The sequence below is a fragment of the Myotis myotis genome, unplaced genomic scaffold, assembly GCF_014108235.1.
Source record: "Myotis myotis isolate mMyoMyo1 unplaced genomic scaffold, mMyoMyo1.p scaffold_m19_p_2, whole genome shotgun sequence".
Lineage (NCBI taxonomy): Eukaryota > Metazoa > Chordata > Mammalia > Chiroptera > Vespertilionidae > Myotis > Myotis myotis.
In genome coordinates this window covers 41,306,598-41,319,034 of record NW_023416324.1, presented here as the reverse complement: position 1 = coordinate 41,319,034, position 12,437 = coordinate 41,306,598, and the positions used below count along the sequence as shown (strand labels likewise).

General features: G+C 38.3%; 1 protein-coding gene across 1 annotated transcript in view; it reads left to right on the top strand.

The window, feature by feature from the left end:
- The window catches only part of CUNH1orf87 (chromosome unknown C1orf87 homolog), a 74,963-nt gene that overhangs the window by 15,073 nt on the left and 47,453 nt on the right, over nucleotides 1-12,437 (top strand). Inside the window, exons 2-5 of the mRNA XM_036347249.1 lie at nucleotides 927-1,143; nucleotides 8,966-8,974; nucleotides 11,326-11,457; nucleotides 12,014-12,277. Coding sequence (XP_036203142.1) covers nucleotides 927-1,143; nucleotides 8,966-8,974; nucleotides 11,326-11,457; nucleotides 12,014-12,277 — 622 coding nt within the window. The remainder of the gene's footprint in view (nucleotides 1-926; nucleotides 1,144-8,965; nucleotides 8,975-11,325; nucleotides 11,458-12,013; nucleotides 12,278-12,437) is intronic.

Below are 12,437 nucleotides of genomic sequence, written 5' to 3'. Positions count from 1 at the left end.
TTTCAACTTTCTGACTCTTCATACATTTTGTCAGGTTACCCACTCAATCACTTAGATCTTTTCGTGTAGCCATTCACTTTTTTTTTTTTTTAAGTTTTCTATATTTAAAATGGTGCCTTGCAATTGTTTTTGACTTATAAGTCTTTAGTAATGAAACAAGGTTGAGTAATTTTTAAATTTTGTTTATTATTTGCATTTTCATGAATCATTCCTATTGGATTTTTATTTTCCTTTTCTTTTCTCTCTTCAGGGGTGGGTAACATTTTTCTGCCAAGGGCCATTTGGATATTTATAACATCATTCCCAGGCCACACAAAATTATCAACTTAAAAATTAGCCTGTTCTATTTGGTCAAACATTTAATTAACTCACCCCTAATGCCTTGGCAGGGCCAGACCAAATGATTTTGTGGGCCTTATACAGCCCTTGGGCCAGAAGTTCCCCACCCATGCCTATGTAATATTAAATTAAATTTAAATGGAGAACTAATGAAAGGAAAAGAAGCTTCAAGGTGAGGAGTTGAGGGAAGACATAGAGCAGAACTGGAGCTGGCGAACTGCCTTGACTTTCTTCTTTTTCTAGTTACAAACAGCAAAAATACCTTTCAGGCTTGTAAGTAGGATATGTGATGATCTATAGGGTTCATTTTGATACTGTCATTACTTATAATAGGAGCTTTGGAGCAGATGGACAGATTATCTTTATGAGTATGAGGAAGAGGGAAGGGGAAATAAAGGCTAAGGAAATAATAACATGGCCTCTCTATGGTAAATGATCCCTAGACAAATAACCAACATTTACTTCTTCATTCCCCAATGCTGGGTTACTATTGTTCACACCAACAAAACACCTTCTATTTTTTCATGCCAGCCTAGCACATGCAAATCCGCCCTGTGAGTAACAAAGTGCAAAACCTTTCTTCATAGCAAGGAGGAGGAGAACTTGAAGGCAGAAACTCAAAGAGTGTTCCAGAAATCTGTGACTGGTGATGCAAGGCGGATGAGCAGAGACCCCCCAGTTCCTAGTAATCCCACTGATCATCAAATCAGTCATGGCCCAGATGATGTGCAAGAGAACAAGCCCCCTGAGAACAACCAGAAACTCCTAACGGGAGCGCTCGGTTGCAGACTTCCGGATGGCAAAGTGAGTGACAAATACCCGAACTGTTCTTGGTAAAGGGCTAGGAAAATTCAGAGTTAGAATAGAGGCATATATTCATACAAATGGTAATAGATGTATTTTGCATAAGATAGACTTAGAATGAGTTTTTTAAATCTGAAAATGAATTTTGAGATTATTGTATATATGCATCTTTGTTGAGTACAAATTGAGTTGCTCAACCTACTCTGCCTCTGGCTCACTCAATGATGGACATATAGTAATAATTATCACCATACATGTAAATTTGGGATAGGTTGGAGGTAGGGGGTCTGTCTTCTTTAACATTCCAGGGAGAGATCATTTACTTTCAAAATCCAGTGCCACCATATCTAGACATCCAAAAATTATCAGCCCAAAACTATCTGGATAGAAATCTATATCACTGCACTCTTGTTCAGAATCAGCCAAATGATCCACAACAAACTAACGTGATAATGAAGAATCTAAATGATTAGTATTTTGTAATTAAAAAACAAGAATAGCAGAAATTGCAAACTGGATCCAAAACAAGAAAAAACTAATAATTTATTGATAACAAAGTACCATTTCCAAAAATTGTCGAAACGGCAATTAAATGAATACATAGGGTAGGAGTTTTGCAGTGCTGCCAAGCATTAAGTGACAGCCAGATATTTTAGTAGAATACTGAGAGTCTGCAGCACACTCTAACAAAACCATTTTTAGTTTTTAATTTTAATAGCTCCTACTAAATCTCTCAGATACAAGCTAGTTTTAGTTATATGAGAAAATAAAAGCCTATGGATTTGTGATTTTTGTTCATAAGAATGCTGAAAAAAATGCAATTTGGAGTAGTTAACAGCCCAACAATGGACCTCAGACCATACTCTGAAAGATCTACTTGAACAGTGGGGTCCAGAAATAAAAGTGACTTGCCCAAAATGTCAATGGCACAGCTTCTGCTGGAACTCTGGCTTCCTAATCCCCAGCTAATGCATTCTTTTGGCTTTCTCGTGAGTCCTTGAATTTAGGACTTGGTTGAAGCATAACATAATGCATCTGCAGAGGTAAACTAATCTATTATGAACTTCTAAAGACCTCTGAGTTTTCACCTAATTTTGACTCTGGTGTTAATATATTTGTTTTTGTTGCTCCCCAAGGATGACTTTGGTAAGAATATTATAGTTATGAAACACTTTATTATTGCCTGGTCACTTTCAGGTAATTTTTATTATTTGCTCCTTGGAATTAACCTGTGAGGTTATTTCTATCACTATGGTATATAGATGATAAAACTGAGATGCATAAAAATTAAAGTGACTCAAAAATGTCCAGATAAGATGTTTACCTAGGTTTTCTTTTCTCTTCTTAATATTGATCTTCCTAATTATAAAATATTACATACTTGGGTAGAAATTTTGGAAAATGCGAGGAGAATACAATGAAGAAGAAAACAAAACTCAACTGAAAAGAAAAAAACAGCGGTGTACTTCTTTCTCTTCTTTCCTCCATGCATAGATATACTAGTAAAGCATGAATCATGATGCATATACTCTGTTATCCTGCTTTATTCACTTCATAGCAAGAATTCTGTTCCAGCTTCACAAAATTCACCTTAAGCATCCTCTTTAATGGCTCTATGAGTCATACTCAGAACACTTAAATAACATTTACTCTGTGCCAGGAGCTATTCTAAGCTCTTTACATAGATTAACTAATGTAACTACTCTCAAGCACCCAGTGAGGTAGGAACACTTGTTAACTTCAGTTCATAGGTGAAGGAACTGAGAAACAGAGAGTTCAAGTGCCTTGTCCAGATCGTAAGACTGAGAAGTGGCAGAGCCCAGTTGAAGCCCAGGTTCTAGGTCCTTAATCACCAAACTGTATTCATTCCTTTATAGGAATATAACATGGCTCATTTAACTAATTCCTTATTTTTGGCATGTAAGTCATTTCTAGGTTTTCTCTTATAAATAGAAAGTTGTTTCTTAATATGCCCCCTACCACAGTGAGCTCTCCATTCCTGGAACAGACTCTGCGTTAGCCATTATAATGGGCAGCATATTCACTGGGTAAGCTGTTCATGAGCCTCCATAATCTGGACTTTTTGCTAGTGCTAGAGTGACAGAGGGAGATGACGTGTCTCTCCCCCACACAAAAAACTCAATGAGGTTTCTCGTGGGAGGCTCCGTAGGGCTAACACTCAACCACCAAACACAGCAAGGCCTCGTGGGAGGTGTGGGCCTAATTGGTTCTGTCTGCCAAGTGTGTGGAGCTGGCCTGCCAGATGGCAGCCACAGTTGCCTGGTACAGAGACCCTCATTACCACCTTGATAAGTGGTAAATGGAATCATGCCTCAGTGAAAAAAACAAACCAATCAGAACTCATTCTAGATCCTCATCCCTCACACATAGATGAAAATAAGCTTTCCTGTGTGGTATCTAACAGACAATCTGGACTGAATTTGCTCCAAAAGAGAATTTACTGATAAAGACTTATGCTAACGTGGGTGAGGATGGGCAAACTTTTCTGAATTACAGATGCAGCTTGAAGGGTATCATATGATTAATAGGAGGTAAGTAAAGCAGAAAATGTTAAGTAAATCCATTATTTCATGTAAGTGATAACAGTTAGATATCTTAGAAATCAACCAGTACAAACTTTCATTTCAAAAATGAAGAAGAAGAGGCCCAGAGCTTCATGTTTAGTTCAAAGTTTCACAAGTGAAGAGTCTGGTTCTTCTCACCACCGACCCTAGGATCATTTTGTCTCCAAATTCTTCTCCTTATGTGTCTTGGAAAATATATATGTTGTTTACATTATTTCTCAGAAAAATCAGTTCTGCCTTCTCTTAGAAAATAAAAAAGAATGTGTGACTAGCAACAAACTCAGTAGCATGGTTTCAAAAATAAAATTAGTGTGCTTTTTGTATCCGGCAGCATGAAAATGGAAGTGTTAGTGCTCTCATTTTGATAATTATCACGGCTGATTGGTGGTGTTTCTTTTAAACCCCTTTTGCGTGTTTTATCTTGCTTGTTCTGCTCAATAGCCCTGTGAGAAAACAACAAAAAATAGCCCTGTGAGGAAGGTAGAGGCACAAAATGTTATTTCCTTTAAGAGATGAATAGATAGATGTGAAGGACATTTCCACTTGGCTGTGCAGCACTGGTGGCTCAGATTCAATATGTTCAAAGCAAAATATCCAATCCCACTCTTCGTCTTGTGGTCTGTCTCACAGAATGGTCTCCCAGTTCTCCTAGTTGCACAAACAAGAAAGCTGGGCATGCTTTCCTCTTCTCTCTCCCTAACTCCCGTATCCAACTAATCACTGAGCCTTTTAAATTCTACCTCCTTCATGTCTCTCAAAACCTGCTCTCTTCCTTATGTTTCCTCTGTCAGACCTAGTCAGACCACCATTATACCTCAGCAAGGAGACTTTAATTATCATCAAATTGGCTTTCCTTTTCTATGCTTCTCTCTGTGTATTGGTCAGCTATTATAATACTTCTGTGTAACAAATTACCCCAACACTCACTCAGTGGTTTATAATAATTTATGCTTACATCAGCAGATGTGAGCTAACACAGCATTAATTTATTTCACTTGGACATTCCCAGACTTGGCTCCAGATTGAAAATTTGGTTCAGGTCTGCTCTGTGTTTTTCTTATTGTTCTGAATCAGTGGGTTCTTCAAGGCAAGTTCTTGTCATGGTAATGGAAACATTTCAATAGTACAAACTCAACCACAAGTACATTAAGCCTTTGCTTGTGTCATATCCACTAATCTCCCATTGGCCAAAGCAAGCCACATGGCAAAGCATAACACTAATGGGGCAGGGGTGTATATACGCTACCTCTTTTAGGAGGAACTTCAAAACCACAGATCAAATGTAACCCCTACTTAAAACATTTAAAACCACTGTTTAATTCTCAATGCTCCAGTATAAAATTCAAACTCCTTGACTGCTCATTTTAACTCAACTTTGTCTACTCTCTATATCCCTCCCATCCCCCATCTTTCACTGAACTGAACTTCAGTTTCACAAATAGACTTCCATTCTCTTTTATCTCCTACTAGAGGCCCAGTGCACAGATTCGTGAACTGGTGGGGTCCCTAGGCCTGGCCTGCACCCTCACAATGCAGGACCCCTCCGGGGATGTTGGATAGCCAGTTTTGGCCCAATCCCTGCAGGCCCGATCCAGACAGGAGGGAGCCCAATCTTGTGCATTGAGCATATGTCCCCTGGTGGTCAGTGTGCGTCATAGCAACCAGTTGACAGGTCTTTCGGTCATTCGGTCGTTTGGTCACTTAGGCTTTTATATATATAGATCTTTTCTCCATGCTATTCCTTTTGTATGAAATTCTCTTCCTTCCATCTTTATTTAACCCTAATTACACTGGGGTCTCAACTTAGATATCATCTCTGTAGAGAAACATCATTGTCTAATCATCAAGACTGAGGTATGTGCCTTTCCTAATGTACTTCTAAATCAACCTGTGCATAACCCTATAGCAGATGTCATCATACTATTAAAATAAGTTGTTTCTTTGTCTCTCTCTCCTTGAATGAGTCTATAAGTCCCCTGAGGATAATATTTTATCTTGTTCATTGTTATTTCCAAAATTCTCTCTCTATGTAAGAAATGCTAGAGGCTTTCACATTAGAGCCTGGAAGAAGTAAATGTATGTATTTTTTCCACTGGCTCTTAATATTATGTTGGAGATATTCACCAACGTAATTAAACAATATAAAGCAACTAAAAACATAATTAGAAGAGAATAGGAAAAACTGTTTTCAGATTATAAGATTATACACATAAACTCTCAAAAACAGCTAGTGAAGAAACTACTAAAACAGAGAATTTGACAAAACAGTTATAACATCAATATATACAAATCAATAGACTTCATGTATATAGAAAAAACCTAGTCAGAAGATAAAATTCAAGACACCATTTACAATAACAAATAAATGAACAATTAAGTTAACTAAATAAATCAAATGCCTAGACATAAGCTTAACAAAAAATGTCTAAACCTTTATAAAAAAAAAATAAAACATTCTCGAAAGACACAACAGTAGATTTGAACTATGGATAGGTATGTATGTTCTTATACAGAAAAAGTTAACATCATTAACCTCTATCAAAATCCCAATAACCATTTTGCAGAAATATAAAAAGTCATCCTAAAATTCAGATAGAACCTCAAGGGTCTCTGAAGATCCTAAACAATCCTAAAAAAGAACAAAGCTGGAGAACTTACACTCTATTATTTCAAAACTAACTATACAGGTACAATAACCAAAACAGTATGGCACTGGCATAAAGATAGACAGATAGACCAATGAAACAGAATAGGGAGTCCAAAATTAGAACCTCACATAAATGGCCAAATGATTTTTCATAACGGTATCAAGATGATTCAAAGAGGAAAAAATGGTCTTTTCAGCAAATGGTACTGGGAAAACTGAATATCCACATGTAAAAATATGCAGTTAGACACTTACTTAACACCATGTACAAAAATTAACTCAAAATGGATCCATGACTTAAATATAAGATTCTAAACTATAAAACTCCCTGAATAAAAAAATAAGGCAAAATCTTCTTTAAAAATATATTTCTATTGATTTCAGAGAGGAAGGGTGAAGAGGGGGGGGAGGGAGAGAGAGAGAGAGAGAGAGAGAGAGAGAGAGAGAGAGAGAGAGAAACATCAATGATATGATGAAGGAGAAATATTGATCAGCTGCCTCCTGCATGCCCCACACTGGGGATTGAGCCCGCAACCCAGGAATGTGCTCTGACCAGGAATCAAACCATGACCCAGTCCTAGTTCATAGGTCGATGCTCAACCACTGAGCCATGTTGGCTGAGCAAAGCAAAAATCTTTACATTGGGTCTGGCAAAGATTTCTTAGATATGACTACAAAGGCATAGAAACTAAAACACAAAATTGACAAATTGGACTTTATAAAAATTTTTAAATGTTGTGCATCAAAACACATTACCAACAGAATAAAAAGGCAGCCCACAGAATGGAAGGAAATCATATATTCAGTAAGAGATTAATATCTAGAATATATGGAGAACTCCTAAAGCTCAACAAAGAAAACAGATTTTTTAAATGAGCAAAGGACTTAAATAGACATTTATCCAAAGAAGATAAATAAATGGCCAATTGCACATAAAAAGATATTCAACATAATTATTCATTAGGAAAATGTAAATCAAAACTACAATGAGGTGCCATCTTATGCCTATTAGAATAGAGTTATCGTCAAAAAGAAAAAAAAACAGAAATAAGGACTGTTAGTGAAGGTGTGAATAAAATCTGTTGGTAGGGATGCAAAATGGTTATAGGTATTGTAGAGAACAGTATGGTGGTTTCTCAAATATTAAAAGTAGGACTACCGTATGATACCACTTCTGGGTATAGAGTCAAAAGAATTGAATGAAGGGTTTCAAGGAGGTATTTGTACAACCATGTTCTTAGTAGCATTATTCATAGTAACTAGAATGGGGAAGAAACCCAACTATCCACCAACAAATGAGTGGCTAAACAAACTGTATGTGCATACAATGGAATAATATTATTATTAGGACTTTTAAAATATGCATTTGATGTCTCTGCAAATTGACATGACTTCTACAATATAACTATTTTAAAATAGTTTTATTTATAAGCAATCTTTTAAGAAGAAAACTTATTTACATTTCCAACACTTGCAAGTTCCAACAGCCCAAAAAAAGTTACTAACTTAGTGTTAAATTTCTGTGCTTCATTTGTACCAATTCTTTGATGGAAACATCATAAAATCAGTATTGGTCAGGAGTCATTTTGGCTATCACATCAGTATTTTGTGATTCAAAATAGAGCAAATTAGAGAAACCTATAGCATCAGAGATTTTATAGGTAGTCTTTCAATTCCTAAATTCAGAAACATGGTGATTTTTAAAAATATATATTTTCACTGATTACAGAGATGGAGGAAAGAAAAGATAGAGAGAAACATCAATGATGGAAGAGTCAACCATCAGCTGCCTTTTGCACTTCACCTGCTGGGGATCAAGCCGTATCCTGGCATGTGCCCTGACCAGGAATGGAACCATGACCTCCTGGTTTATGAGTCAATACTCAACCACTGAGCCACACCAGTCGGGCAACATGGTTATCTTTTATGAAAATTTCCCATTTTATTTTCATTGACAATTTGGGGACACTCTTTGCTTTTGAAAAACTATAACCAGGATGATTTACATTAGTGAAGGGACAAATCTGAAACCCTGTGTGCACATGGCCTGAACAAGAGGTCATCAACATTCTGACATTGTGTTTCTCTCTTTGTTCTTCCAATTTGGTGCTCTTCTTAATGTTCGGAATCAGCAAGACATAGTCTTGGCACACACAGAGTTTACAGTCTATTGGAGGGATATACACAAAATAACAAATACATAATGTAGTTTTAGAATTTACAAAATATTTAAAATGCATCATAACACATTCTTCATACCACTCCTAGGAGAAAAATATCTTTCCCCTTTTCATAGAGGAAGCCATAAAATTTAGTCAGTGATGTCTAGGCCAAAAAATTTTGAGGGCAAGAATTATACCTGCCTTGTTCATCTGACTCTATGGTGCTGAAAATAAAGATACTCAATAAAGTTTGGTGTTTAAATGAGAGCAAAGGGAGCTAAAGAACACCTTGACCTCATTAGCATAATGAAGTGTTAATAAGTACATGTTCAGAACACTGTAATATAGAAGTGTATCAAATTCTCAGAGACAGAAAAATATATGTGCTTGTAAATGGAAGTATTTTATATTACAAGTAATTTTCAAAGACACCTACTGTTTGAACAATATGTCTAAAATACCTAGCCAAATATTTTACAGAATGAAAGTACTCTATGTACTGAATGTGGAATCTCTCTCATCCTATGGTAGAAAACGGGGTTCAAATCTTATCTGCACAATTTACTAGGCAGTTAACTTTGGACAATTCTGACTTCAACTGTGCTCTGAAAGCACCCATCTCTCTCTATTATGCCCTTGTGTGAACCTATGAGATTTTCAATATTCCTTTTCCTGTACTCTTCCTTCTTCTTTTCTCCTCCTCCCTCACCATTCAGCCTGTTCAAATCCATATTTAACTCAGCTTTCAAGCCTAGACTTAAATGTCATTGCTTCCAGACCTGGACCACCAGGTCCAGGTTAGGTGGCCCATGGACTGTTCTGATAGTGGCCCTCGCTCCACGTTTTCTTTCTATGTCTCTCACACTCTGTAAGCTCTGTGAGAACAAGGGCCAGGTCTGCTTTGTTCACTGTAGGGCCTATTAGAGTGCCCAGCCCAGACTAGGCAATCCATAAGTATTTCTTAAATGAAGGAATAGTTACTTAATTTCTGCAAGCCTCGGCTTCCCAAGTATAAAAGGGTGCTATATGTAGTATCTACCTTATAGGATTTTTGTAGGGATTAAATTGAATGAATTAAGCAAAACATCTATATGATGCCTGTACAGAGTATGTGGCCAATAAATGTTTTACTTTTATGACTATTCTAGAACTCTCTGCTACTTCTGCTCACTCTGCCCATTCTAGAGAGCCTCTTGACTTCTCTTTAAAACTAGAGGCTCGGTGCACAAGATTTGTGCACTCAGGGGTGGGGGGAATCCCTCAGCCTGGCCTGTACCCTCTCACAGTCTGGGAGTCCTTGGGGGATGTCCAACTGACATCCTTAGTGCTGCCGCAGAGGCGGGAGAGGCTCCTGCTGCTGTGCTGCGCTCGCCAGCCATGAGCCCGGCTCAGGGCTTCTGGCTGAGCAACACTCCCCCTGTGGGAGTGCACTGACTACCAGGGGGCAGCTCCTGCATTGAGCATCTGCCCCCTGGTGGTCAGTGTGCATCATAGCGACCGGTCATTCCGCCATTCAGTCAATTTGTATATTAGCCTTTTATTATATAGGATGCTTTATGACTATAAAGCATGAAGCATCATAGGTTGCTATCTATACTAATAGGTCATTCATTCAACATGGCAACCAACTGAGTACAGCTACTCAGTTTTCTGTGAATACTTTTGAAATGTCTCCTTCCAATTACCTGATATTAACCATAACCGTGCACCTGATTTGTACCTGAGAGTTTATTTTCATCAGATATGGCAAAGTCACAGATATAAAGACAACGCCTTTGAAAGAAGAGTTTATTAAATTTTCCAGTAAAAGGGGCATACCACACCACTTAGGGCCACATAGGGAAGCAACAAAGCAACAAGGTCAGTCAGGAGGTAGAAGTGAGGAGAAAGCACAGGCCATGGCCTTTGTTGGGGTTTCCATGAGAAAGGCAAGGCAGGGTTAACAGAGTAGAACTGGCTAACTTAAATAACCCAGGGGACTTTGGGTATAGGTCTCCATTTATCTGGTATCTAGACCTCGGTTGATTCCAGGCAGGGGAAGTACTGGCTCTGTGTGTGAGGGTTAGATAAAGGAGGTGGATGGGGATATGCACCAAGACCTGGTTGGTTTTCATATGAACAGTGTGGTAGCAGGAAGCTGTTCACTATCTCTAGGAATTAGGACTGGGAGGGACAGTCTCCTCCAGCCAGGCTCTCTCAGATATCAAACCATCATAAAATATAGGGGGCAAAAAGCATGATTCATACACATACTCCATGGCAAGAGGGAATAGGATTTTATCATTAGCCCTTGTCCCATCATTTATTCTATTGTAATCTCTAATAACATCACTCTTGGGATGTAACAGTCTGGGCTTTTCATCTCTTCTAGTTCATTCTAGACAAAACTCGAAATTGCCTTCGCTAATCCTTCCTGAATCTGCTAATTACAAGAGCCTAAGGATACCCTTTCTCTATTAAGCACCCTAATTTGCCTATAAACACCTTATGTTCCACCTAATTTTACTTTGTGCAGACACCTTCTTTCTTACACAAATGAAATGGTATCTAATTATTAATATATTTCTCAAACACTTGTTAATTATATAATGCTTAAATTGATGTTGAGACAAACTTTCTTCTTTGGGGACTCGATGACCCAATGACTCCATGGGCTAAGTCATTTGGAACTGGGAATATGTTTGAAGGAATTGGTTGGCTCAGTCATATTCTCTCTTCTTTCCTCTTTCTCGCTCCCCTTCTGAGATTTACTACATTTATTTGTCTTTGTTTCTTTAAAACTCCCAAGCAGGCAAATGTTTACTGCAGCTCTGTACCAACTGGAGACCAGTCCCTGTCCTATATCCATGGCCTCCCCAGGAGAAAACTTAGAGACTGGTCCTTGGAGCAGATGGAAAGGGGAAGCTCTGACCAGCCAGAGGTGTGTATACTGAGAGTTGATGAGTTTTCTATTGTGGATGAAGGGGTATTACTTGTTAACTGTATACTTTGATGTGGAACAGACAATAAGACCGTCTGAGAGTGGACGGGTGGACACCCAACTCCACATATCTAACTGGCTTTTCAGGAAGCTTCCCTGGGGAGTTCACTGGAAGACCTCAAATGTCCCAACTGAACTTCTCACCTTCCACCCACCTTCCATCTCCCAAATCCAATGGGTCTCTAAGATATGCCATTCTAAATTCTCACATAATCAAAAGGTTATTTTGTAAAACAAAGATGGTATACCTTAAGTAGTATGTACTCTGAAGTTATTTGCTTCTTTTATTCTGAAGGAGAAGGTCCTAAGGCATTGTAAACTAATAAATACATCCAGGTCAAACACTTACCCTCAGGTATTACTAACTTGTCCTGTACTAGGCTAGGCCTGAAAGTAGATGCTCTGATACCAGCCCTACGAGGCTTCTGCCTCCTTGCATGGGCCTTCAGCCATCTTATTTCAGAGCCCTGTTAATTTTTGGTTGTTGTTGTATCAGGATATTGGCCAGAGGCTAAGTGGAACGACAAAAGAAGACACTTTTCTTCTCGCCCTGGTCAGAAGAGAGCTCAAGTCCCACTCCTTGAGTTCTGGCTTATTAGACAAGCTTCAAAAAGAGCTGAAAATCCTGGATCCCATCGCCTCCGGATTTCTTCTTCAGTCTCAGCTGAGCCGCCTCTTCCTAAGGCATGAAGTCCCTCTGCAGTTACCAACAGTCAAGATCCTCTGCCAGAGGTTTGCCAGGAGTGGCTCTCCTGAAATGGTATGGCTACCTCGAAATTTCCAGTCTGCATTTCTTTCCTTTATTTTACTTGAACCCACCAGAGTAATAGAATTAAAAGGTTAGTTTCTTTCTTAAAAAAATAACCTTTACTATTGACCCCTAAGATACAAAGCTTATTTATATTCATACTAGAGACCCG